The sequence below is a fragment of the Rhipicephalus microplus genome, chromosome 9 (genome assembly GCF_043290135.1).
Source record: "Rhipicephalus microplus isolate Deutch F79 chromosome 9, USDA_Rmic, whole genome shotgun sequence".
In the NCBI taxonomy this organism is placed as follows: domain Eukaryota; kingdom Metazoa; phylum Arthropoda; class Arachnida; order Ixodida; family Ixodidae; genus Rhipicephalus; species Rhipicephalus microplus.
The window spans coordinates 25,422,236-25,449,044 of NC_134708.1; the positions used below are offsets into that span (position 1 = coordinate 25,422,236).

General features: G+C 48.9%; 1 protein-coding gene across 1 annotated transcript; it reads right to left on the minus strand.

The window, feature by feature from the left end:
• Positions 1-634: 634 nt before the first annotated feature.
• Positions 635-19,967, minus strand: LOC119164938 (uncharacterized). Its single transcript, XM_075873363.1, has 5 exons — positions 17,844-19,967; positions 11,307-11,630; positions 10,232-10,477; positions 3,330-3,692; positions 635-2,768 (listed from the first exon to the last, which is right to left on the minus strand). The coding sequence occupies exons 1-5, from the start codon at positions 18,792-18,794 to the stop codon at positions 2,163-2,165; spliced, it is 2,490 nt and encodes an 829-aa protein (XP_075729478.1). The 5' UTR covers positions 18,795-19,967; the 3' UTR covers positions 635-2,162.
• Between the last annotated feature and the right edge of the window lie 6,842 nt (positions 19,968-26,809).

Here is a 26,809-nt window from a genome sequence, read left to right on the forward strand (position 1 = left end):
CAACATTTAACACGAAAGTGTTTATTGTGAGGGTCCACCAAGATTGCAGTGAGGTATTCCCGTCGCGAAAATGTACGTCGAAAAAATACACACAATAGAAGAAAAATGAAAAAGTTTTGTCAACGAGTGTCGCTAACATCGTTTAAACCTGCCTCTCGTAAAAAAACGTAATAGTGTGCCGAGCTAACCGCGCTCAACTCAGCACGTTTAGCACGGTCAGCTATTTTACGCTAGGGATAAAGAAAGCGGTTCGACGGTAGGAAGCAGGAGGGAAGTTTGTATCAACAGACGCATGCATTATTGCGTGGTTCGTTCTTGCTTTGCGTGAAGTGTTGAGAGAACGTTGCGAGCCTTGCTCACTATATCACGAGGTTAATTACAGTAGTTGCCGAAACAAGTGAGCAACAGAAGAAACAATGGTATCGTAGTAGTCGCACAAATAACTTGACAGTTTATTCGGTATTGTTCTTCGTATCCTTGCAAGACTCCTGCATGCTTGGTTTCATTACTTCTGCGTATAGTTAAAATGCTGAGCTTAACATAAATGGTCTGAACTCTGGAGTGGACATCAATACGCTTAGCTCTCGACTCTTCATCTTGTGAAGTCATGATAGTAAAATTTGTGCGTCAGTACTAACAGAAAATACCAGTTCTTTATTGGAAATTGTCCCACCGACAAATCTCGGAGGCCATACGCGTAGCGTTTCAGATGTTCATACACCCACAGAAAAAATACGCACGACAGAAAACATGGCAGCTATTTTGTAAGCTTACTTCGGGCAATGCTTGGCGAATGAAATAAATATTATATGCAAAGTTCCGTTCCGAGCCACACGTCTTGTGCGGCAGCTTGCGCCAGGAAGCGCCACAGTCTTAGAATGCAGGTGGCGTCACAGCGGTTTGCATTCACTTGCAAGCATTGGGCTTGGCATTGCATATAGACAACCGACTGTTCATAACGAACAGCAACCGAAAGGCATCGCACGTATCCTGCGTGACGTCTTGAAAGCAGAAAACTAAAGCCTTCCCACTGTAAGACTTTGTCAGTCCGGTCGTTTCATAGCCCAACCCCGTTACCCTGTTTCCTGGTATAGGGATGACTGTAATAATGCAAGAGTCTTGAACGACTCATGTCGTCAACAAGTCCTCCCAGAAGGCAACACTACATGAAAGGTAATCACAGAGCCACCACGTGTCTCAATGGTCCATCGACGAAGCGATGATGATGCGCCCTTTCCGTCACCGGCGTACGGGCTGTCAACTCTTCATCGGTGCTCAGCAAGCTAACAAGTGAGACCCACAGCGTCAGCCATGCTCAGATGCAGGAAGCACGTCTTCGTCTTCAAAGGGCTGACACTTGTCATGTCTCTGTCGCCACGTCCTTACGACGACAGCTCCTGGCAAACAACTTCGGCGGTAAGCCCCTTTCGTAGCCCGAACATTAAGAGCACACGATTGAACGACAAGCTCAGTCCAGTAACCATGTTCCGGATGACTCACAGCCCGGCAAGGGTTATTACTCTGGACATTCATGCCACTTAACACTGGAAGTTTGCTGTAGGTGTCGTGGTCGGTACGCCAGTTGCTAAGTCTGCAGGACCTCTAAGGCCACTTTGATATCTCCTCACGTTACCATGCGCAATGATAAAGCTGCGCGGCTGCTTTATTAAAAAAAAAACTACACGTCGTCGACGACGGTATAGATTTCCGTACTTCCTATTCAATAAAAGGGCACTGCTAAAAGACCATATTGTCGCATCGCCCAATATTGCCCGAATCCTACAATTTCTCTGGCTCATTAGGAAGCCGTAAAAGCCCCCTAAGAGTTAACCATATAGCGAGTTCGGCAGATTGGCACATTTAGACAACAGGCAGTTTTGAGTAAGGCGCGTAAAACCTTGAACTAGCGTTCGACGCTACTGTGCACGAATCACACGCTATCCTCCAGGGTACACGCGTTATGTGACGGAAATAGCGCGTCACGCTCAATGAGCGCTGTCTGTGCGTACCCTATTCTGAAGCCACCTAGTCTCCTTCGGTCACTCTGTAGGACATCCCGGTTTACTGTGACGTCGCTCCGAACTTGCTCAAGGGAATCGTGTCTCCTGAACACTTATGCGACGAAGCTCGTTGGCCAGCAAGCCCAATATTTCAGGATCACGCTACATCAGATGTCTTCGCAGAAGTACCACTTGCTCCAGCTGCACATCGGTAAAGCGATGCCTACGCGCAGCTTGAATCGCGGCCGTAACGGAAGCGACCTCTTCTGCTGTTGCGGACGCACCACCAACCGCAAACACCGACAGCGCCAGCCTAGCCAGAAGTGGAAAGCGCGGCTGGTTCGCCCTCCAATAAGCTAGGGGCGTCACGATGTCTTCCATCGTGTCTTCGGACAGGTACAGGCACAGCTCCTGTCCCAGCGGCGTCGTGGGTCCCGGTTGCTGAGTCGATGAACTGTCCAGGTTCCGGATGTTCCGAAAGAGCTTCTGGCCCTTGTTCCCGGCGTCGGCATCTCGGCGTTGAACGGTGACCGCAGAGGGAGGATCGATGTTTAGGGCGGCGCGCTGTTTCTCGATGGCCTCCTTCATCTTGCAAGCGGTCTGGTCGTCGCACCAGCTGGTCTTGAAGCGGGGATCGAGTAGCGCGCCCACGAGCAGGACCGGGTCGCTCCACGAGTTGGTGAAGTGCGTCTCCACGCTGCGCAGCAGGTTCTCGGCCATCGTTTTCAGTTGGAAGCCGTCTCTCGTCACCGCTCGCGTGAGACTAACCTGTGATAAATAGAATGTATGAATACATGTTTATTTCGAGAGTACAAATTGACATACTGCAAACACTTATCGCAGCTTTAGCCAAAGGCAAGTTAGAGGTCCGAGAAACAAAATAAAACAAGCAGATCCTGAGATACAAAGGAATACCAAATTACTGCATATGGCCGCTTTCAAGAACAGTCAGATGAATACAACAGACAGTTAGGCAAAGGAAGGCGTTGAGGACATTACTGCTTGCTTCTTAAAACTACAGTGTAATAAATTCACCTGGATTAAAAGTGAACGTAAAGCACCCTTCCCGGCAGTAGAATTTGAACACATAACCTTCAATTTACGGATCCGACGCTCTACCCATTCAGCTAAGATTAAAAAAAATTGTTCGTCTACATTGCCCGAGCATGTGATCCCAAGAAGTGTTCGGCAGCGCAACTCGTAACCAAGCCAGCGGGTGTGGACAGCATTTTTCTCCAGAGAGCATCACGTTTTTTGGCTTTATTGTTTGTGTTTTCATATGACTCGGTTAAACAAAGACACAAAAAAAATTCCTTTCAGGACGTTCACCTGTAGGTTTCTCAGCGCGGGCAGCACCAGTCCCACCGTCTCGTGGGGCTGCCGCAGCGCGTTGGTGGCCTCTTCGAGCGGCGCCAGTACTTCGAGCAAGTCCTGCAGGAGCGTCACGTCGGTGGCCGTCAGGCCCACCTTCTTGCAGGCGTAGATGCGCTCCTGCAGGTCGGCGTGCTGCGTGAGCACCGAGCACAGCTCGCGCAGGCAGTCCAGCTGCGAGGTCCACTCGTCCGAGTAGCTGGACGGGAAAGGGAAGGACACGCCCGTCACCCCGGCCACGGTCGCCGCGTCTCTGGCGCTGCACTTGATGCCGGACACGACGCGGCTGCACCGGGCCACCAGGCTCATCACGTCCTGGTCCTGGACGAACGACCCACCTCAAAGGTTGATTCGGTCATTGATCTGCGGCGCTTACAGTTCGCGCGGTTGCATTGAAGCCATGATAAACGCTGTAGCTGAAGAGCGTGACGCACCAATAGATCACTTGAATTGGCCTCACTGAAGCCGCCGTGTCGGAGTCGCAACTTAGAGGGACGCGGTGATTGTGATATCATTCTCATCCAATCGTAAAGGTATCGCCATAAAAGATGCCGAAAGGCATCTTTTATGGCGATACCTTACACCTCTGCCTCTCATTAGCCATCAGCTAATGAGAGGCAGAGATGTAATGTGGGGGGGGGGGTCGTTCGCGTTTGCCTTCCTGGGCCACTTTATAGGGTACCACTAATTGTGGCTGCGGTTCATTCAGAACATCGAGTATAGCGCTGGAATGGCAAATTTTTCATCACGGCAATCATTTGCCTACTTCACTCTCAATGCACAGTCGGCTCGACCTGACAATACCCCCGTATCCCTCCCGCTCCCCCTTCTGTTCACGGACTTGGCCACAGTTTTTAGAGGCGAAGTTCCTTAGGCCATGGGTCTGTCTATCCTAGCTCGTCGAGGTTTGTGACCGCCTCGTTTGATGACCCACTCAGCAGGTGCGGACGGGCGGGCGGACAGACAGACAGAGGGACGGAGGGACGGACGGACAGCTTGACAGGCAGGCGGACAGATGGACGGACGAACAGATTATTCACGGTTTACTGATAAAACCCTTTGACGCTTCGCCCCACTCATCATCATTCACCCCATGGATGTGCTGTGATTTTTTTTTTTTGGAGGGGACATAGATAGCTCAACCACGGTTAATTTACGCTCCTGGGTGCGTTTCTACGTATGCGTGGATTTACACAGATGCAAACTTGGGAAACCCAGGAGAGGTTTCAAACCAAGGATGTTTTATCAAATCCTGGAGTGGAAGCTTTTACGCTGCCTTAGCAGCTGATGTTAAGTCTGAATTCGCCATGGGTCATAACAGAAACATGACCTTCTCGTGTGATTACCGATAACAGATAAAGTGTTTTTGTACTACCAACGCAAAAGCAAGCCCAAATTATAGAATAACAAATCGCTTTTCCCGGCCACGGCGGTCCCATTACAATGGAAGCCAAGCGGTAGAGGTCCGTGTACCACCTTGCAAATGTCAGTGCATGTTAAAGAACACCGGTTCGTCAAAATTGCCGGATGCCTACACTACGGCACCTGTTACAATGATATCGTGGTTTCGGGACGTAACTTTGGGTATTATTATTAACAGATCTTAGTTTAAACTCATTCTTCCTCTTCCCCGACTACGCCGATGCATCTGGGATGCGTCGCCCTTCCAGGGCAAACGAGAGACCCCACGCCTCTGCGCTTCTTATATACGACGCACGCCGCGACTCCACTCAGCGCCGGCTTACGACTCGGCCCTCCTGCGAACGACCACTGCGAGGCGGCGAGTAAGCCTAAGGGGGAGCTTGCGTAGGTTGTTAGCGCAAGTGCTCGTTAGCGCCGGTCCGGCGCTCAGACACGCGTGCCTCGCCGTGCTGTCCCGGTAGTGCATGCACCGACGCGCATGCAGCAAGGCTCGTTTGTCGCTCATTCCTGCGGCACGAACGCGCGTTAAGACGGTCGGCGGAGGTTATTATACGCACACACGCGACTCGCTCCACTCTCTTGCGATAAATATTCTAACCCGTGAGATTCTTCGCAGTGGTAGTATACGCTTGGCTTTCCCTCCGTGACATGTAGGTAGGTAGTTAGGCAATTGCTTTATTTTTCTTTTTGAAAGGAATGGGACAAGAGGACAGAGATAGGGGGGAGCTTCCTGGTACGCGCAGTCTCCTTTCTGCACCTGAGAACTGGCGGTGTAAATGATTAAAAAACAGCTTTATGAGGATCAAGCCGTTGTCCCAAGCAGCTTAAGACATGCGTTTATAAAAGGTTAAATTGTTGAAAAAGCTACGGGGCTTTACGTCCAACAAAGGTACTTGTGATGTGTGGTGCGCGTTCAAAGTGCGCGCCTTCGAAAAGTGCGCGTCACGGAAAAAAAAAAAACAAAAGGAGAAATACCAGAGTGCACGTGCGGTGCTGCTTAAACAAGAATGACGACGTTAAAGAGCGTCAAGCACGAGGATGCGTGGCAGGACGTGAAGTAAACAAAAGGTAAAACATCCAATGGGCAGCGAACACGGAGATTTCAAGGCCCAATGGCTTGACACCACGAAACAGCAGTATCTCCAATGAGAACGAGACAAGTGGGCCAGAGCTGAAGCAGGAGCCTGAGCAGACCGGAGCAAGGGGAATTCGAGGCAGGCAGTGCAAGCGGAAGGTCGTCACCGGACCGGGCGCTGAAGATGGGCCGTTGGGTTCCGGACCCGAGCCTACAGGACTTCCACCGGCCGGGGCCTCCTGCTGTCGGGTTCCCGCTCCAAAGGACCGTGGCCATCCGGTCCTGAACTCCTTTCCAGAGCCTGCGGACTTCGGTTCCGGCAGGCGAGCTACAGCCGTCGGGCTCCGGGCCCGAGCTGTGCGCCCAGCTGCTTGACTAGGTCGACCCTAGTTCCCGGACGCGTCGCCACCAGCCTGCGTTCTCCCGTCTCCGACGTGTCCACGCTCCTCAAGCCGAAACCATCACGATTTGGTAGGGCTTTTCGACGTGTCGCCAGCAGCCAGCGTTCCCTCGTCCTCGTCCAGCCCACGCAGTGACGCAGGAGTCACGGCGTTCCGGTTTCTCATCACCGCCGAAAACCAACTTGTGGGTGAGACTGCACCGATACTCTTGCGCTACTCCCATCACTCAGCCCCTTTCGAACGTTAGGTTTAGTTACTGACTTTGAACGTTTTTGTTGGGTGTTTATAGATGTGTTTCGTCATGTCCAGTCAACTGTTTATTAAGTGTTTTGTTTTGTGAGGAATCTTTGCCTTTTTTCTTTTCAATTAAACTTTTTGTGTGTTTCTTGGAAACCGAACGGCTTTGTCCTTATTAGAAAAACTCTCAGAGGCTCAGCCCGGGAGAAAAACAAATCAGCAACAAGAACCATGCATCACAAATTGGCGTCCGCGACAGGACAAAGTCGTTTGTTTTTCCAGTAGATTTTTTGACGCGGTTAACACGATGACGAACACGTGGGAGTTAATTGAGTTGGCGGATAAAATGGGACTGACGGGAGCGGAGTTTAGAGTATGGTACGAGGAGCGGATGGAAAGGGAGCGTGAGCAACGGGCTGCAGAACGAAAGGCGGCGAAGGAAAAGCTTGAATTGGTGCTTAGAGCTAAGAAGGAGGAGCTAGAGCGCGTAACGCGTGAAAATAAAGTGTTGCTAGAGCGTCAGACACGCATACTGAAGCAGCAGCTCCAATTAGAGAGGGTGGACTTCGAGCGGCGACTCGAGCTTGCGATGGCGAAAAGGGGGCAGCTGGCGATGCAGAAGGTCGAGCAAGCGGTGAATGTTTGCTCCGATAGCAGCGTTTGCTGGAGGGAAGTCGATTCCTGCAAGGTTGGCCTCGAGCCTCGCGACAGCCTTACTTCGGAGCGAGAAGCTCAGATAGAGGAAGGCAGAGAGGTGGACAGCCAAGAAGGCAGGAGTCATGAGGAGTTTGTTGAAGCGACGGAAAGCTTCTCTGGCTGGGAACATATTACTTCCGTTAGCTGCTTGGGGACCTCTGAGAGGCCAAGCACCTATGAAGAAGAGCGCCTGGATATGGGCGACCTAGAAGCTGTGGAAAATGTTGTGGAGCAAAGCTTCGATAGCAGGGAACGAAGAAGCTCCATTCAGAATGAGGTGTGTATCAGAACGTCTCAGAGGCCGAGCACATTTCGGGAAGGGGTAGGGCTACCTCTCAATAGCTCCATGGAAGGAGCGCTAGAACGTCATTGGGAAGATGGCAGCGAATGCCATGAAGGCTCTGATATAGTGGCCACTGATTGTTTTGTACCGACAGAGGTAGCAGCAGGCACCACGTCAATGGTCCTAGACCATACATATATCTCACTCAGAGAGAGAGGGGATTCTAGTTCACAGGATAGCGTAACTGCTATTTGTCCGAGAAAACACGATGGGAGTGCTGAAGCACTCTTCAAAATAAACAGTATCGAATCGGAGGTGGGCTCGATAGTAGGTATGGAGAATGCCAGACAGGGTCTTGAACCTGAGAACGTGATTGGTTTTGAACCTATAATTAAGTCCACTCAAGATGAGCTGTATAATGACCGAGCACAACGGCATCCCTTCTCAAGAATCCAGGAACCTCACACGCTTGTCGGAGCGTTTGGGCTTGCTGAGGGCACCCCGAGCTTGTGTTCATTAGATGGTGAACTAAAAGAAAGCATTTGTGTGAGAGATTGTGGCATTTGGACATTCGTGTCTCAGTGCGTTTCGTGTCGACGCCGACGGCTCGAGACCGCGCCCTGTTCCTCTGTGACCGGTAAGCGTTCATGTGGCCGGCGGGGGCGCAGACACGCGTTTCAGCGAAAGTGCATAAAAGCATGTTTGCCACAGTTACTTTCGAAACGTGCGAGAAGGGCAGTGCGTCTGGTTTGGGACGCGATAACCTGAGTGTAGGGTTAGAAAACCGGTAGCTCTTTCTGGACTTCGACTTTTAGATGCGGACACAAGTAGCTTTGTCCATAGTCGATTTTGTAGTAAAAAGGTTTATTCCGGGTTTCAGAACTTTTAAATGCAATTGGGTGAATCTAAAGTTTAAGTGTGGACATTTGGACGATGTAGCGAACTGTAGCCCGGTGATGTGTTGAACTGCGTGGTGCAAATATGTGGTTTAATTGTGACGTAGTGCAGAACGCGCACTCATCGGCAGTTTTTTTTTCTAAAAAAAAAAAAAAACTTGAATAAAAGGGGGGCGTATGTGATGTGTGGTGCGCGTTCAAAGTGCGCGCCTTCGAAAAGTGCGCGTCACGGAAAAAAAAAAACAAAAGGAGAAATACCAGAGTGCACGTGCGGTGCTGCTTAAACAAGAATGACGACGTTAAAGAGCGTCAAGCACGAGGATGCGTGGCAGGACGTGAAGTAAACAAAAGGTAAAACATCCAATGGGCAGCGAACACGGAGATTTCAAGGCCCAATGGCTTGACACCACGAAACAGCAGTATCTCCAATGAGAACGAGACAAGTGGGCCAGAGCTGAAGCAGGAGCCTGAGCAGACCAGAGCAAGGGGAATTCGAGGCAGGCAGTGCAAGCGGAAGGTCGTCACCGGACCGGGCGCTGAAGATGGGCCGTTGGGTTCCGGACCCGAGCCTACAGGACTTCCACCGGCCGGGGCCTCCTGCTGTCGGGTTCCCGCTCCAAAGGACCGTGGCCATCCGGTCCTGAACTCCTTTCCAGAGCCTGCGGACTTCGGTTCCGGCAGGCGAGCTACAGCCGTCGGGCTCCGGGCCCGAGCTGTGCGCCCAGCTGCTTGACTAGGTCGACCCTAGTTCCCGGACGCGTCGCCACCAGCCTGCGTTCTCCCGTCTCCGACGTGTCCACGCTCCTCAAGCCGAAACCATCACGATTTGGTAGGGCTTTTCGACGTGTCGCCAGCAGCCAGCGTTCCCTCGTCCTCGTCCAGCCCACGCAGTGACGCAGGAGTCACGGCGTTCCGGTTTCTCATCACCGCCGAAAACCAACTTGTGGGTGAGACTGCACCGATACTCTTGCGCTACTCCCATCACTCAGCCCCTTTCGAACGTTAGGTTTAGTTACTGACTTTGAACGTTTTTGTTGGGTGTTTATAGATGTGTTTCGTCATGTCCAGTCAACTGTTTATTAAGTGTTTTGTTTTGTGAGGAATCTTTGCCTTTTTTCTTTTCAATTAAACTTTTTGTGTGTTTCTTGGAAACCGAACGGCTTTGTCCTTATTAGAAAAACTCTCAGAGGCTCAGCCCGGGAGAAAAACAAATCAGCAACAAGAACCATGCATCACAGTACTATTGTTAAGCACAACCAAGGCAAGGTTCGTGAGAAGATAATAATAATAATAATAATAATAATTAATAATATGATAATAATAATACGATATGATTATGAGGGACGCCCAAGTGAAGGACTCTGGAAATTCATACCACTTAGGCTTCTTTAGTCTGCAGCTAAATCTAAGTGCATGGACCTTAAGTATTTTCGCCATCATCGAAAATATGACCACCGCAGCCGGTATTCGATGAGAACACGCAGGCGTAAAGATATAATGAAGAATGTTCTAGAACAGGGAGTATTATTAGGGCCAAAGTTCGGGACAAGTGGTCCGCTTGTAGAAAGCGACAGAGAAAAACACAAACACACACACACACACACACACACACACACACACACACACACACACACACACACACACACACACACACACACATACACACGCACACACGCACGCACGCACGCACGCACGTCATCGTCAAGGCAGCCTTGACCAACACAAGTGCACTTTTCAGAACTGTGGCTCCAGCGACAACCACCGTTCAACGATTTCTCAGCGATTCAAGCCCGTGTCTTTCCCTGAAATTCAGTCTCGTTTAGACACGCACAGAAATGCCAAGTGCTCACCACATCGAATGCGCTCCGCACGGCGCAGTGTAGGCGGTAGTCGGAGCTTATGGACCAGTCCGACTCAGACGCGTCTAGCTCCTGCAGTATTTCGTGACTGAGGTCGAACTCTGCCGACTCCAAAGACCACGAGGACATGGCGCCTCCCTCGTCCCCTCCTCCGCGGTTCGAGTCGCTCGCCCAGCCGGGAAACGAGAAGGTCCTGGCCGTGCGAGCAGGACTGTCCACCAGAACTTGCATGACACGCTGCAAGGTGTTTTTGTAAAGCCGTTTTAAAGAACAATAAAAAAAAAATGTCTGAAGCTATCACGATGACGCGAAAACAAAAACGATTTTTGTGTGACTGGAAGTGCTAGCTGATAAGTATACAAACACATATATTCATTAACGTGTGCCATCATGATTCTGCGGTGTCCGGTGGCACGGGCACCGAGTGACACTCGTGTTCCTCTTTCAAGCACTTCCAGTCGAGCCCTTGGACGTTCAGTCACAGTCCCCCGAGTGCGCGCTAACCGGGAGAGGTACACTGACAGTAGAAAAGGATCTACAATAACTAGATTCAAACGAGCGTTACAAGAGACGCCACAGCGTCTGTCGCAGATGGAAGAGCTGCGAACAGCACATCCGATCACATCGAAGTTTTGTTGCCTAGACATGCATTTCCAGAGCCACAAGAATCTGTTAGGTCAGGCACAGCGTAGAGCAACGGTCACTGAAGTCCAGGACTAGGGACCCACCCTCGCCGTTCCCTTGCCTCTCATATTTCTCGGATAAAGTTTTTCAATAAATCAATTCGTTCACCTTGAATGCTCTTAAGGGGCTTCTCTCGCCGAAACCAAGCCATGTGGAGTCTATAGCCAGAAACTTTGTCGACGGATATGGGAGGGGGGGGGGGGGTCAACCATGCTCTACGCTTTTTGTACGGTCCTGTGCCTGCTTTTGTATGCGCATGTATACATACAAATGCAAAATTGAAAATTTGTCAGGGAACGGGGCAGTACCTCCTACTGGCTATGGCAGTGCTGATCATGTAGATCTTCACTGTACAAATAAAATAAGGGCTGTATGGGTGTACCTTTTTGTCGATGTTCCACTGCCGTAGCGCAGACTCGAAGACATCTCGGATGGCGTCGGTGGCGTCCTGGTCGGCGGCGACCCTTCTGAAGGCGACGCTCTTCCTCTCGGTCTTGAAGTGACGCGTCGCGTACGACACGTCGACGCTCGCGTACACGTCATCCGCCTCGCCCAGCCAGACGCCGATGACCGCCGAGACGAAGTCGGCGGAGGTGGCCCTGTAGATAGACGGCGACAGGGAGTCTTGCAGTTGGCTCAGTCGCCGAAGGAGCAGCACGTCCGCCAACTTATCCGCGGTCGGCGGTTCGTAGTCGGGCGCTGCGGCCTGGAAAACGAGAAGGAGGCATGACTACGCAATACCCACGTTGTTAAACAACTGTAATTCGACACGATCTTTGAATTTTTCACGGCCTCCCGTAACGAACTATAAGAGCGATGTATAATGGTATCTATGCAGTATCTTGTCGTCACATGTGAACGTACATGAAAAGTAGGGGGGGTAGGGTGAAAAGTTCGCAGGCCACTATCTTATGAATTTCTACGAAAGCATGGCTTGCGAACGTTTGACCAGGATTGTACCTGTTTAATTTCGTCGACATCACGGTGTAAGAAAAAATCATTATTTTTTTCGCACCATGGTTGACTCTAAGACGAAAGACTATGCTGATTTAAATATCTATATGTAAGCGTTAAGTGTGCATATGCGCGTACGAATATAGGATATTGCCACCCTGCTGGGTTGTAGACACGTCAAGTTGTTGGAAGGCCGCTTTCAATTATGCAGTCTCTCAATTTGTATTTATATTTATACAAGAGGCAATGTTGTAGGCCCGTGTACTCAGATTTGGGTGCACGTTAAAGAACCCCAGGTGGTCTAAATTTCCGGAGCCCTCCACTACGGCGTCTCTCATAATCATATAGTGGTTTTGGGACGTTAAACCCCACATATCAATCAATCATTTATACAAGAGGCAGGTGAAAACTTGTATACAGAAAAGCAGATGCAAATTACCTTCTAGAAATATTATGATACATTCAGTTTTTCCCTTTGACACATGGAAACTGAATAAGCACGCGTATAATTTCTGACAATCTTGGCAGCGGGCACTGAGTCATGAGAGCAGAAATATGAGACACATATGAAATACGGCAACATCGCGTAAAACTGGCAGACAACTCAATCGATGTATTGATATCGAACAAAGACAATGCTGCTTTTATAAATGCATAGCCAACGTTTGCTCATGGTCGACATGCCCGGGCCAGTCCTAACCAGTTATGGCTGTAAGTGAGAGAACACAGTAGGGCCGAACATAATCGTTCAAAAATCGCGGGAGGGGGGCGGGTTGTTGTTGCGTAAGAACCATATATGGCGTATCTGTATAATCTGCAACATATACGTATTTGTATTACGCCTACACGCCTTTGGGAAACGTGGTATATGTGGCCTATACAATGATCATACAATACATGCACAGGACCGATCTCCTTATTAATTATCATAAAATTAATTTTATCAACTGCAGGACGAGGGCATCTGTTAACGATATCGAATTAGCACGCGTGAGCCAGTTGTACACAAGAAATCACACTTGTCTAAAGCACCCAGCCGGTCACTGCAGCTGCCGATTTTTGCAGACTTTTTCAAAAACCGACGCCGTAATGATACCAAGTAATAACGCAGGGTAGGCCCTTGTGGTATTTATTATTGAAGCATGAATGAAAGCTGGTGGCTAACGTGACGTAGAAGCTGCGGCCAACAACAGTGTCTACAGCCACGCGCTCCGCTGCTCTATAGACTATTGTGACTGCATCCGTACGTTGTCGGATGATTGATATCATGATTTGTAGGGTTTAACGTCCCGAAACCGCCATACGATTATGAGAGATGCCGTAGTGGAGGGCTCCGGAAATTTAGACCACCTGGGGGCTCTTTAACGTGCACCCACATCTGAGTACACGGGCCTACAACATTTCCGCCTCCATAGAAAATCCAGCCGCCACGGCCGGGATTTGATCCTGCGACCTGCGGGTCAGCAGCCGAGTACCTATAGACCATCGTGGCGGGGCGTTCGTTGTCGGAAGCGTCTCACCACTCCTGTTTAACGTGCGCGCAGTCCTCTGTTCAGTTGTCAGCAAGCTAAACAAGAACGCTCGGACGCGTAATCTGGGCTGAAGTTTCCTAACTCATCTTTTCGCCATCTTATACACCCTGCGATATATTCCTCCCCTTTGTGCATTTTCTGTCAACAAAGAGCTAACCGAGGCCATATCATGTGAGGGTGTACTCGAAACCCACCAGCTAATTATCTACACATTAAAGGAGCAGTGGGAGGCTGCTATGTGCAGCTCGGCACCCGAGGTCCAGGACCAGATCTTGGATTGGGCCAAGAGGGTGGCGGAGACCTACGCTGGGTAGGCTCCTCTGACCCTCTACCACCGCACCTTTCCCTCCTGGGATAAATAAAGTTTGTCTCCTCCTCCTTTCAATTTGACTGATGTCAGCCGCGAAGCGGTGGACGCTGTTCCTGAGTTAATACTTGGGTATGCTTGGACAGTATGCCCGAATGCATGGCTAACGTCTCTGCAACAGAATTCAAAACTAAGCTGCGTAAACGTCAGCCAAACTCTTGTTGTGCAACGCTTCCGAGAATGTGCCCTCGCTGCTTACGTCACGCACTTAGGCGTACTCAAATACGCCGTGCTTAAGGCTTTTACCGGTAACAAGGCTCCCGTATAGGGTGCCGTAACGCCAAGTAAACTTCGCGTTACTTTCGGTCCGTGTGTTCGTGTTTACACTGTGATTTCTTAGCACCCGCACGCATCCTCGGTTATCTCTCTAGAACTTATGCCGATAGCACAGTCAGACGCTTATCGCCCTGCAAGGTTGCCACGGACTTACGCCGATAGCACAGACAGACGCTTATCGCCCCGCAAGGTCACCACTGGGTAGCTTTTCATACGCTCGTGATGTGCCGCGTCAACGGTGTAAATCAAGTTGGTAGCCACGTTGATAATAAAGGAGGGAAAAAAATCGACGATACAGTCTGCAATAACTTCCAGAAGCACTCTCTAATGTCGTTCTAAGTGTGATGTAGTGCGCAATCATGAACACACATTTAGTTTTTGCTCCTATCTTTTTTTTTTACTTTGAACGCATCATTGCTCCCATTTTCGACCTTTCGTGACACTGTGAACGTGCTTCAGTGATCGAGTAACAGCCAGTTTTACGTTGTAAGTTGGTCGATTCGAACGGCAAGGTGCAATACCCCCCGAGAAGGTTGGATCGAGAACGAAGAAGTGGTAAGTGCAAAACCACTTCAACAATTTTGTAGGGGAAAAGGAATTGCCGAAGCTAGCCTTATGAGCCGTGCAAAAGCTTGAAGCAGCCAAACTACAATAAGTAATCTCGTTACTTCTAGGCCTTGACTAGGTGATTCAGGTTGTTTCCAGGTCGCTTCTGGGTCGTTGCCGAGTTTTTCCCTAAGTGCTGCTCGGTTGTTTTTACGCTGGTTTTTCAGCACAGAAAGGCTCGTGTTAATCCACAGACAGTCACAGACACGGATCTCTCAACTAAAGACGGAACCTAGCTCTGAAACCAAGCATTCACTTCTCTCATAGGTCTACGGGCACGTCATCTTCGGCGTAGGCCTTCCATCACTTAAGGGTCTACTCGCACCTGCCTTTGCTTTTCCCGCGCCTTATGCTATTTATTATCTCGTTCCACGTACTCAGAGTATTCAGCTTACCGTCATCGCTTCGCAGCCATTTATGTAGATGTAGCTCCTGAAATTATGGCTCGCACCTACTGTGGAGACGGGCCAAGAATCGGGTAGCTTAGAAAAAAAATATTTGAAAGCTAGAAAAGATAATGTCTTGTATCGTATAACAATGTTGTTTCCGGAATCATTCTTCCAAAAAAAGACGTCGAATCAATTTTTATATAATAAACATTAACAGAACGATAAATAAGAAAATTTCATGGAGCCTACTTTGGTTAACTATGAAGCTTTGAAACTGTTGTTATTGTGTAAATAAAAATCGACAATGTCATGAAATTTCGAATGGCCTCGCATGCCTTCCCGCTACTGTGCCCAAGGATAAGCGTAACTAAACTTAGCAAATTCGACGTTGTTGACTTTAATCCAATGATGCGCAACGGTGTTTACAGCGACCACTTTGTTAATTTTTGTAGTCATGTATTGTAGCTTTCAGCGTATTAATGGGTAGGTGTTGGGAATTATTAGGGATAATTTCATGTAGGTAGATCTGGAGAAAATTTGTGGCGTTACAATGCGGAATAACCTCGCCAGTTCAAAAGAGCAGTAGATCGAGAGGAGATTGTACAAGCTTTACATGCGGTGTGGGAAATCTAGGTGAATGAAAATTAAGAGGGAAAAATACAACCAAGTCACTTAATGATAACTGTTAGGTTGCGCCTTAAACGGGGCTTATATGCCCTTAGATATGTTCGAGCAGCCAAAATTCGAAATCTGGTTTTGTGTGAGGGAATTCTAGCTTCCATACACAGAACATCACACGCAACAAATTTAAGTAGCCTTAAGCCCATTCGCAGCACCTGCTTCTGCAGAGGAACAAGACGAAGCTCGTAGGTAGGTGCCCCAGATTATAAAATTCGATTACGGGTGTTATATAGATGCGGTGCAATAATGACAACGCGGCTCTATGCAATCTTGGTCTGATGTTGCTCATTCTCTCTAATATGCCAAGTGCCCAAACACTCCCTGCGGGAACATATCTGAACTTGTTCCAACATATTTGACATTTTGAACTTGATTGATATGTGGGGTTTAACATCCTAAAACCACCATATGATTATGAGAGACGCCGTAGTGCAGGGCTCCGGAAATTTCGACCACCTGGGGTTCTTTAACGTGCACCCAAATCTGAGCACACGGGCCTACAACTTTTTGGCCTCCACCGGAAATGCAACCGCCGCAGCCGCGATTCGATCCCGCAACCTGCGGGTCAGCAGCCGAGTACCTTATCCACAATACCACCGCGGCGGGGCGACACTTTGAACTTGTAGGATGATGTCAAGTTTACACGAAAGAAGCATACGTACATGGTCTTCTGCACCTTGCCGCGGTGGTCTAGTGGCTAAGGTACTCGGCTGCTGACCCGCAGGTTGCGGGATCGAGTGCCGGCTGTGGCGGCTCCATTTCCGATGGAGGCGGAAATGTTGTAGACCCGTGTGCTCAGATTTGGGTGCACGTTAAAGAACCCCAGGCGGTCAAAATTTCCGGAGCCCTGAACTACAGCGTCTCTCATAATCATATGGTGGTTTTTGGACAATAAGCCCCACTTATACATCAATCAATACTAACAACGCGCGCTTATTCACGTTTAGACAACGATCTATGACATCAAGCAAGAGTCCCATTTTAAGATGAGTATATTTGCAGGATTTGATAGAGAGCGTGAATGTCACTAGATGATGAAAACAGGCCTATACATCATCCGCATAGACGTATTAGTGTGAGCAATACGAGCCCGAACACGAGAGCGCGCTTCGAGTTGCCTCGAACCCTACATCGGATGATTCGCAGCGGCCTCTCTCGGGAACGAATTGGAAAGGGCGCCGCGCGTCCGCTAAATGTCGACGCTCCCGCCTCAATATCGTTGCCAAAAAACAGCGCGACAGTATTCGATGGCGATAATACTAATTAACATCAACGCAAACAGCCACAACCAGCGATCCATTGGGATAATAGCTGCTGAGGATTCGGCTTTGGCGTAGTCTGCCGTGATGCACAGCGAATGCTATGGTATACTTCTATGCTGCAGTGTTGGCTAAACACTTTTATTCGTGTCCTTAATTTAAATTTCAATTTCAGTGCAGCTTTTATCTCTTTTCTTTTACATTGCCTCTAGAATCGATCCGCGTTTAAGTAGCTGTATTTAGAACCCACTGAGTTCGGCCTGAAAGACATCCACGTTAAGTCAGTAACGAAAATTTACAGAACGCTTGAGGTAACAAGTGGGCTTACAGCGCGTTGAAATACGAGGAAGATCGACATGGCACACACAGGCGGTAATTTGCAGCTATCTTTAGTACGAGCCAGGAGAGAGAAAAATTTACGTCGATTTCCAAACAATGCTCAGAGCGATGCCTGGTATTACCCTACTAACCCCAACACATAGGCAACATCATGGCGTAATCAATCATACATGCGCTGTTTGCGAAAAAAAAAAGTCTTGCATATGACTGCGTAGATAGGATAACTTTTTGCGAGAAGGGGCAACTGACGGCTTAAACAGTTACTCTTTAGTCTATCAATCATTTTTCGTCGGGATATAGTCATGATGGAGCAGTCTCTGTATGCTAGGACACACGTGGTGTGGCTATAGCAACCACACCACGTGTGCCCCACCATACACAAGTCGTTGTAAGTTCGCTACTGTGTGTGTGTGTGTCACCTAGCTCTCTGTCCGTGTCGTTCCATGCACTTCAAGCCATTTTCATGTTATACCATCAAGCCCAGAACACTCCATTCCTGCCCTTCAGATGCGTTACCTTCATCAGCTGCAGAAAGCCAGGCCTGTTCACCACCTCGAACGGTTCCAGGTCACGCCACACGAGTCCCAAGACGGCGTCGTTGATATCGTTGCGGCGACTCCTCGGCGAATCATCCTGGCAGTCCAGGACGACGCTGGGAGTTGCCGTAGCTACGGACGACGTTGCCGGACTGCCCGCAGACGAGGACTCGCACTCGTTGACCGTCGTGACAGCCGGCGACGTGTACCTGCTGATCGTCTGCACTGCCATTCCTTGATGGTTGTCCGACTGAGTCGGGACGAAAGAACTCGAAGGCCCCGAGGCGCCCACCGAGTCCAGGCTCCAGGCGAACCTCAAGTTCTGGTCGTCCACCACGGCGTCGTGCTCCGGCATGTCTGACAGGATATAGCTGCCCGCGGAGGAACTGTCGAGCATGCTCGTGACGAACATAGTCGCGGACGAGGTAGATGAAGCAGCGCAGCCGGGCGCCATTTGTACAGAGGGTCTCTCGTAAGGCACACGGGGTGGCAGAGGCGTCCTGGCCAGTACGACGTCTCCACTCGTGGATGACGACGCCGGTACTTGTTTAACCGGGGAGGGAGAAGGGGAGGACAACGTCGGCGCCGATGAACCATGCTTTCGTCGTTGTTTGCTGTTTTGGAGGTTGAGGGCGATGTCCAGCTCCCGCGAGTGCCTCCGCTTGAGGTGTCGCAGCAGGTTCGAGGAGACGCCTGCCGTGGCCCGGATGCATTCGTTGCAGAGCAGACAAGTTCCTATCAGCCTCGTACCTTCAATCCTGGTGATGTAGAATCGGCGCCAGGACGCCGGAGGTGGACCCCTGGCGAAGGCGCGCCTCTGGATTAAGGCGTTCGATGCGGAAGTTGGCGGCGAACAGGCGACCATGGTGCTCCGGTGCTCTTGAAGGTCCACCACAAGTGGCTGAGAATCGTCGCTACAGAAATCGGCCATGATTGGACACGAAGAAAGGGTCACGGAAGTAAACTAATAAGCTGCCACAACGGCGTACCCGTCTTCATCCGATGAGCGAAATACGCACTTGCTCACTTTCGGGAATTCATGTCTCGGAAACGCAAGAATGCAGTCTGCAGTGATCGAACGCCCCAGTCATGTGGTTGCGCGATTCGTCATGCCTCAGTACTTTTGTTCGGCTCAACAGCCTTGCAAGTACAACGTCACTGTATTTTGTACGGGCAACGACCCCCAATTCGCACGAAACGTTTCACTCATCCAGCCGCACGCAGTTTCACGCGGAAAAAAGATGTGACACAGAAATAAGACTGGTGCACCGACGCCTCCAATCGAACGACACACTACACAAAACAATGTGTGGTAACTTAACCTGTTCTCTAATGACGTCAGTAATTTGCGGGAACAGCACACAGGAATTCACGATTCCCCCGAGAAACTTGTCACCGTGGTGCGTTCGCTCGGATTTCTTGGCGCTTCGCTGTTCGTAACACCGCAGCCAACTAATCAATCAAACACTCCCGTGACGCAGACGACGAAATCTCGGACAACGGTGAACGAGACATATTCTTTTTTCAAAACCATGGCTTCCACGCCTATTCGTGGCCACCGCCGCACAACAACGTCCTCCCAAACACACGCGAAGAAGGGCGGAGTGGACGCATACATGCTACGAAGCGAGCACTTCACTGCCGCCGATGCATTACAAAAATGGCGACCAACTGTTCTCTTCCCAGTCCACGATTCCACGCGAACGAATGCGGCGCTTCAACATTTAAAATACAACGTGCACACGAGTACGGACGGCGCCAAAAGGAAACGTTTCACACGAAGCTCACGTTCTCTGGAAGGGAAGGCAGCCGTGCGTTGAAATCCGTCGCCAATTCCGCCTAGCTGGCTGCGCCGCCATTCCAATCGAATGCTCCCAAAGCGAATGGACTCGCCGGCCGCCACGTCAGGAGACGAGGAGGAAAGCTCGCGGCAGCTGGCGCGCGACAGGCGAATAAAATGAACGAACACAAAACGCCTTCAAAACGGTTCCCCTCGGCGCGGAATGGAACGGAATGGAATGCCGCCTCTTCTCCCACATCACACGCTCTCTCGTTTTCTCCCTCCGACGTCACGAACGCTCTCACCCTGAACGTGTCGCCAGCCGCCGCTTCTCGTCTTTTCACAAGTTTGCTTTTAACCCGAGGGCGGAAACCGGTTGCTATGTGAGCGGCGGTGGCGCTTCGTTCGCCTATTCTCTGTTACACGTGCGCGCTCCTTCCTTATCGCTTTTTATTTCGATTTCCGTGGACAATGCGAGGCGGGGGAAATGGGAGCGCGCAGCCGGCTTTTTCGAACTGTTATTGCCAGGCAGTTTCTCGTGTTTCTTTAAAGCACGCGGCATTATGACGTCACGCCGACACAGCGCGTGATGAGGATCAGCTTTGAACAGCTGCTGCTACAGTTCGCTAGAAAATCGCCTCCCGGGTATAGCGCTTAGTGTTCAGTGTTCATAATGAGCATGAGATATGTTTAGTGTTCCTAATGAGCATAACAGCTTGTGAGTCACGCGACGGATTCGGCCCGGCGCATCTTTCAAGGTCACTCAAATGGAATCGCAAAAAATAGGCGAGATTTCTATCGCTACGTTCGAAATTATATTCTACGAACCAGTTTTGTGATTTGATTTCGGTTGGGTTTTTTAATTTAGGAAATGAGAGGTAATCGAGATATTAATTATAGAAGCTAGATTTTATTTAATTTTGTTCAGTGCTTACTCGCTTCTCCTACTTATCTAATTTAGGAAATGCGAGTTCATCAAGATATTGAATATAGAATCTAGATTTTATTTAATTTTGTTCAGTGCTTACTCGCTTCCCCTACTTATTAAATTCGATCTGCGGGTCTTTGAAGCTTAACTGAATTGGAGCAATTTTGGGAGAAACTAGCAGCTCATCATTGAAATTCGACTTCTACGTTGTGTTGATCCTGACTTTAATATGTGTTGGTTGTGTGGTGGTCTTATAAAAAGACTTATGTGGTTTACAGGTTCTTAGCACCCACTGAAACTTTATGTGAATGAATGAATGAGCAACGACCTAACGCGTAAGTAGAAAGAAAGCAAGAGGGAAAGTGCGTCAGCAATTCAGGGAACTCCATCTACCATTGCTTTTGTGAGCCAACCAACTAATCTGACGCTTCTTTGTAAATCCCACCGCACGCATAAATTGAAATAGGCGAACTTCGCATCCCCGTACGTACCCTCTACGTTGGCCAATTGCGTCCTCTGGGGAGTGGACTGGGTAGGGATGTTTATAAAACACTCTCTCTCTTAAAGCGAATAGGTTAACTCTCTTCGCAATTCGGCACTTTGAAAAGTTTTGACCCGACCATGTTAGCATTTCTAATGACTCGGCGTGAAAGCGCTTCTGTGCGTGCGCTTCATACAACAAAGCTATCCCAGTCTACTCTGTGCTACCGTTGTTGTCGTCGTCGTCAGCGGCGTCGTTGGTAGTTAGTTAGTAGTTGTAGGGATAGTAGTAAAGGTAGCAGTAGAAGCAGCAGCATTATGAACAGTGGTAGTAGTCGTAGCAGTAGCTGTAAAATACGTCATACCAGCCCTGAAAGCGTACTACAGCAATAGTAGTAGTAGTAGTAGTAGTAGTAGTAGTAGTAGTAGTAGTAGTAGTAGTAGGGAATCATAACATGATGCCAGTCCCGAAAGTGGACTACAGTAATCGGAGTAGTAGTTGTATTTAGTGGTAGTAGGGGTAGTGGAAGTAGTAGAGATAGTAATACAAGAGAGAGAGAGGTAAAGGTAAGGGACTCACTCGCTGTATTTTGTGCCGACAGGTTGTGGCCCAGCGATCTCCGACGACAGCGTAGCTCTGGCCGACGGGACTCCCCTATACGCCATCTTGGGATAGGCAAAAATCGGATGTATGCACTAAGGGACAAAGAAGGCAAAATAACTACCAATATGGATAGGATAGTTAAAATAGTGGAGGAGTTTTACAGAGACCTGCACAGTAGCCTGGACAACCACGACTTTAATACTATAATAACTAGCAGTAACCCAGATGACACCCCACCAGTAATGATAGAAGTCAGAAAAGCTTTGGAGAGCATGCAAAGAGGCAAAGCTGCTGGTGAGGATCAGGTAACATCAGATCTGCTGAAAGATGGAGGACAGATTGTGTTAGAAAAATTAGCCACCCTGTTTACGAGGTGTCTCCTGACGGGAAGAGTACCAGAGTCTTGGAAGAACGCTAACATCATCCTAATACATAAGAAAATAGATGACAAGGACTTGAAGAACTACAGGCCGATTAGCTTGCTCTCTGTTGTATACAAGCTATTTACAAAGGTAATTGCTAACAGAGGAAAGAAAACATTAGAATTCAATCAACCAAAGGAACAAGCAGGATTTCGAACAGGCTACTCAACAATCGACCACATTCGTACTATCAATCAGGTAATAGAGAAATGCTCAGGATATAACCAACCACTATACATAGCCTTCATGGATTACGAGAAGGCGTTTGATTCAGTAGAAATATCAGCCGTCATGCAGACACTGCGGAATCAGGGCGTTGATGAAGTATATATAAACATCCTGGAATAAATCTACAGGGGATCAACTGCTACCATAGTGCTTCATAAAAAAAGCAACAGAATACCAATCAAGAAGGGTGTAAGGCAGGGGGACACAATCTCCACAATGCTATTTACCGCTTGCTTACAGGAGGTTTTCAGATGCCTAGAATGGGAACAGTTAGGGATAAGAGTTAATGGAGAGTACCTTAGTAACCTGCGCTTCGCCGATGGCATTGCATTGCTGAGTAACTCAGGGGACGAATTGCAACTCATGACTACGAAGTTAGACAAGGAGAGCAGAAAGGTGGGTCTTAAAATGAATCTGCAGAAAACGAAAGTAATGTACAATAACCTCGGAAAAGAGCAGCGCTTCGAGATAGGTAATAGTGCACTTCAAGTTGTAAAAGACCCTGTCTACTTAGGGCAGGTAATAACCGCGGAGCCGAACCACGAGATTGAAGTAACCAGAAGAATAAGAATGGGGTGGAGCACATTTGGCAAGCACTCTCAAATTATGACAGGTAGATTGCCACTATCCCTCAAGAGGAAGGTATATAACAGCTTTATCTTGCCGGTACTTAGCTACGGAGCAGAAACCTGGAGACTTACAAAGAGGGTTCAGCTTAAATTGAGGACGACGCAGCGAGCAATGGAAAGAAAAATGGTAGGTGTAACCTTAAGAGACAAGAAGAGAGCAGAGTGGATTAGGGAACAAACGGGGGTTAAGGATATCATAGCTGAAATCAAGAAGAAGAAATGGACATGGGCTGGGTATGTAGCGCGTATACAGGATAACCGCTGGTCATTAACGGTAACTAACTGGATTCCCAGAGAAGGCAAGCGGGTTTGGGGGAGACAGAAGGTTAGGTGGGCAGATGAGATTGAGAAGTTTGTGGGTATAAATTGGCAGCAGCAAGCACAGGACCGGGTTAACTGGCGGAACATGGGAGAGGCCTTTGTCCTGCAGTGGACGTAGTCAGGCTGATGATGATTATGATGATACGCCATCTCCTGACGCCGACAAGAGCTCTCGCCGAGTGGTGACCCGTCCTCGGACTCCTGCGACCGTGTCCATCTTTCCTATCTCCTCTTTACTTCCGTCGTTTTCTGTCCTTCGCTGTCCCTGCGCCTCGCTCTCTCCTTCCTCTATCTATTTACATTAGAATCCTATCCTTTTAATTCCTCCTTGCCCCCATTCCTCGTGAGCTACTGTTGAGGTGTCGCACTCTGACGCAGACAGTTACGGGGCTCACTTTTCTCTTCTTTTCTCTTTAAGAATCACATGAGGTAAAGGTAAAGAGAAAACAGGGAAGCTAACCAGAAAAAAGCTTCGGTTTGCCACCCTGTGCTTGGGAAGGAAAAAAGGGGTGTAAAAAAGTTGAAGAAAAGAGGAGTTGGTGGCAGTAGGGAAAAATAGGTAGTGACTGGAGCACTGTAGAAAGCAACCGTGTCCGCGAACAGTCACAGTTTGTCTCGAAGTCCGGTTGCTTGCAGGAACCGCAGCAACGCCTCCAGAGCAGCTCGCGATGCAGGCCGGGTAGGCCAGGGCCTCAGGATCTTGTTTTTTGTCAGGGGGTCGGGGTTGTCCTGCTGTCCTAGGGTGATGGAGAGTGTCGCTCTTTCGCAGTTAAAGCAGGTGCAGGCACAAAGAGGGTGTGCGACTGTTTCACTGCATCCGCATATTTCCCACAACGGGCTGTCAGCCATTCTACAAAGAAATGAATGGACTTTTGAGAATGCCACAAACGGGCCAGCAAGGTTGTGTCACCTCGTGATAGGCTGAGTGGGAGACGTAGCTGAAGGTCAGGGTTCAAAGCACGTATAACCATGCACTTGTGGAAATCGATGTAATGCCATATGTCTAACGGGCTAGCAAACGAAGTTCGTTTGTTGCACCGAATGTCGAGATGGGAATGATGACACTGCTGACATCGTCATAGACGAAACAGGCAGTTGCGTCTGCTTGGTCATTGCCCTGAATGCCACAATGACTAGACAGCGAGTGGAATATCAATTTGTGCCCCTTTTTCGATTATTTCATGGTGCAGTTGCCCAATTTTCACTGTGAGCTGCCCTTGGGAGCCACGATGTAAAGCGAATGGTAGACTTTGGAGGGCTGCCTCGCTATCGCAAAAGATGATCCACGAATTAGGTGTCTGCTCTATAACAAAGTGAAGAGCGGCACGGAAGGCTACTACTTCAGCTGCTCTAGTTGAGGTTCCATGAAGCATTTTTAATTGTATTGTAATGGGTCTTGCTGGAATTATTTCAGCGGTGGTGGAGCTTGGCGCGATAATTGAGCCACTTGTGTATATATAGGCGTGAGGACTGTATGTCTCATGTGAATACCGTGGTGCGACCTGTTTTAGTGCAACCGTTGACATTCTTGACTCCTTCGTAATACCCGGTACGTTAAGGCGCACTTCAGGTAGATGCAGGCACCATAAAGCCGAGGGAGTTCTTGCTGCAGGCGTATAGTTCGAGGGCAAAGAAGTTCAATGGGCAGCAATAGTGTGACTGCATGTTGTACGTGGTCTTTCTGCGCGTAAAGTTGACAGATGGTGAGTAGGTACCCTGGAAAAGTGTCGAATATGCGCCCTGAAAAAATACGGAGTTACGTACGTGGTCATAGGATGGTCTCCAGTCATGTCAACTGATGATGCTGTAGACGCACGTTTCGGAAGACCGAGGCACGTCCTTTAAGCTTGAGCTGGCAGCCCCTGGAGTATGTGCAGGTTAGTTTTGCAGCTATTTCCCATCACAGGAAGACTGTACCTCACAGAGCCAAAAAAGTAAGGCAGTATATAGCTGCAGCTTCGACGGTAGTGAATGAAGTTCCCAACAACTTTCCACCCAGAAACTTGAAAAGATGCACTATGGTAGTCAACCTCCTCTTTAAGTACTAAACGTGGGGCGTCCATGATAAGTCTTGACCGATGATAACGCCTAAGAAGCGATGCTTCCGGTCATGAGAAACTGCGTGCCCATTGATGGTTATTGTGTGCTGCCACATCGTCTTGCCTTTGAATGCGACAACGCAACACTTCTCTGGTAACAGTTCCGAACTTTGATTTTTAAAGTACAACGTGGTTAGCGTTGCTGCCTTCTGTATTTGCGTTCGTAGCTTTAGGCGTGTTACGGCAGATGCCCAGATACAGATGTCGTCGGCATAGGTAGACAGATGGATTGTCATGAGCTGCACGTGTCGGGGCCAACGAGCACAACATTGAATAAAGTAGTGATTAACACACCACCTTGCGGCACTCCACGTTTCGTTTGATAATGAGATGTGGCACCGTCCTCAGTGACCATAAAAAAACTTCTGCCAGTCAAATAGCTGCTTATTCAATAAAACGCATAGCCTCCAACTTCGCCTTCAGTCATCACGTCTATAATTGTGCCTTGTGTTACATTAAACGCAACTGCCCTTTAAACGCGTGAAAAAAAGTTAAACAAGGAGGCCATATACAGCTGTGACAAACACACGGCACAAAAAAATTTTGAATGCCATCCAGGCACGTATACATTCTACAGAACATTGTTTGTAGACGCAATTTCTTCAACAAAGTGATGTTTGAAGCAATCAAAAGACACAATATATAGGCGCGATGCGCCGAGCTGCCTGTTTCTAACTAACGTTGCATTAGAACAGGAAAATATAAAAACATAAAAATTTGGCCATACCCACGTATTTGGGAATCGACGTCATGCGAAGCATGTGGAGGTAAGATGACTGTGTGACATTTTTTTATATTGCGTGACACGTCATGAAATGACGCTAAATATTTGTACACATGTTGCACGCACACATATGTGTTGACGAGTTCCAGATGTTTGTATAACCAGCTGTTTGCACTTGCGCAACGATGCCAACTAGAACATGCGTATTGGCAGCACGAAGCTGATAAGAAGCGCTGATGCTCGCGAAGATGTTGGCCCTGAGCACCGCTACATAAATCAACTTCAGCGCATGGCAACTAACCACAATTGACGTTAACCCGACCTGGCGGCTGTATCAAAGGAGTACGTATGTAATTTTCATAAAACTGGGTAGGCAGCATTGCAACCACTATTGACGTTTCACGAAGGTTAGCGTCTACATGAAAAGTAGTTCCGAGACCTGGCGTAGCTCTGTGGTTAAATGCTCCATTGCCACGCAGAATGCTTGGGTTCGATTACAGCTGGGACCCCTGACATTTATTCTTTGCATTCATCGGGTCGACGCTACCATTGTCAGGTATTTCCTAACGTTCACGCATGAAAATTGCCCATGTGTGTTCTCGCCGTTCCTAGGTCGATACCAAGTGTCAATCAGCTTTCGTACATACACGCATATCAGTGGTACATACTCGCCCCTGGGTATGTGCCACTAATTGGCGGGAAGTGTTTGACGACGTACACGACGGAAATAT

What these genes read in the sequence shown, in the direction of transcription:
- LOC119164938 (XM_075873363.1), bottom strand. Translation starts at nt 18,794, where the DNA reads ATGGCCGATTTCTGTAGCGACGATTCTCAGCCACTTGTGGTGGACCTT. An exon ending in GCTTTCTGCAGCTGATGAAG is followed by an intron (nt 11,631 to 17,843) that starts GTAACGCATCTG and finishes CTCGTTTTCCAG; the next exon opens with GCCGCAGCGCCCGACTACGA. An exon ending in TGCGGAGCGCATTCGATGTG is followed by an intron (nt 3,693 to 10,231) that starts GTGAGCACTTGG and finishes TCGTTCGTCCAG; the next exon opens with GACCAGGACGTGATGAGCCT.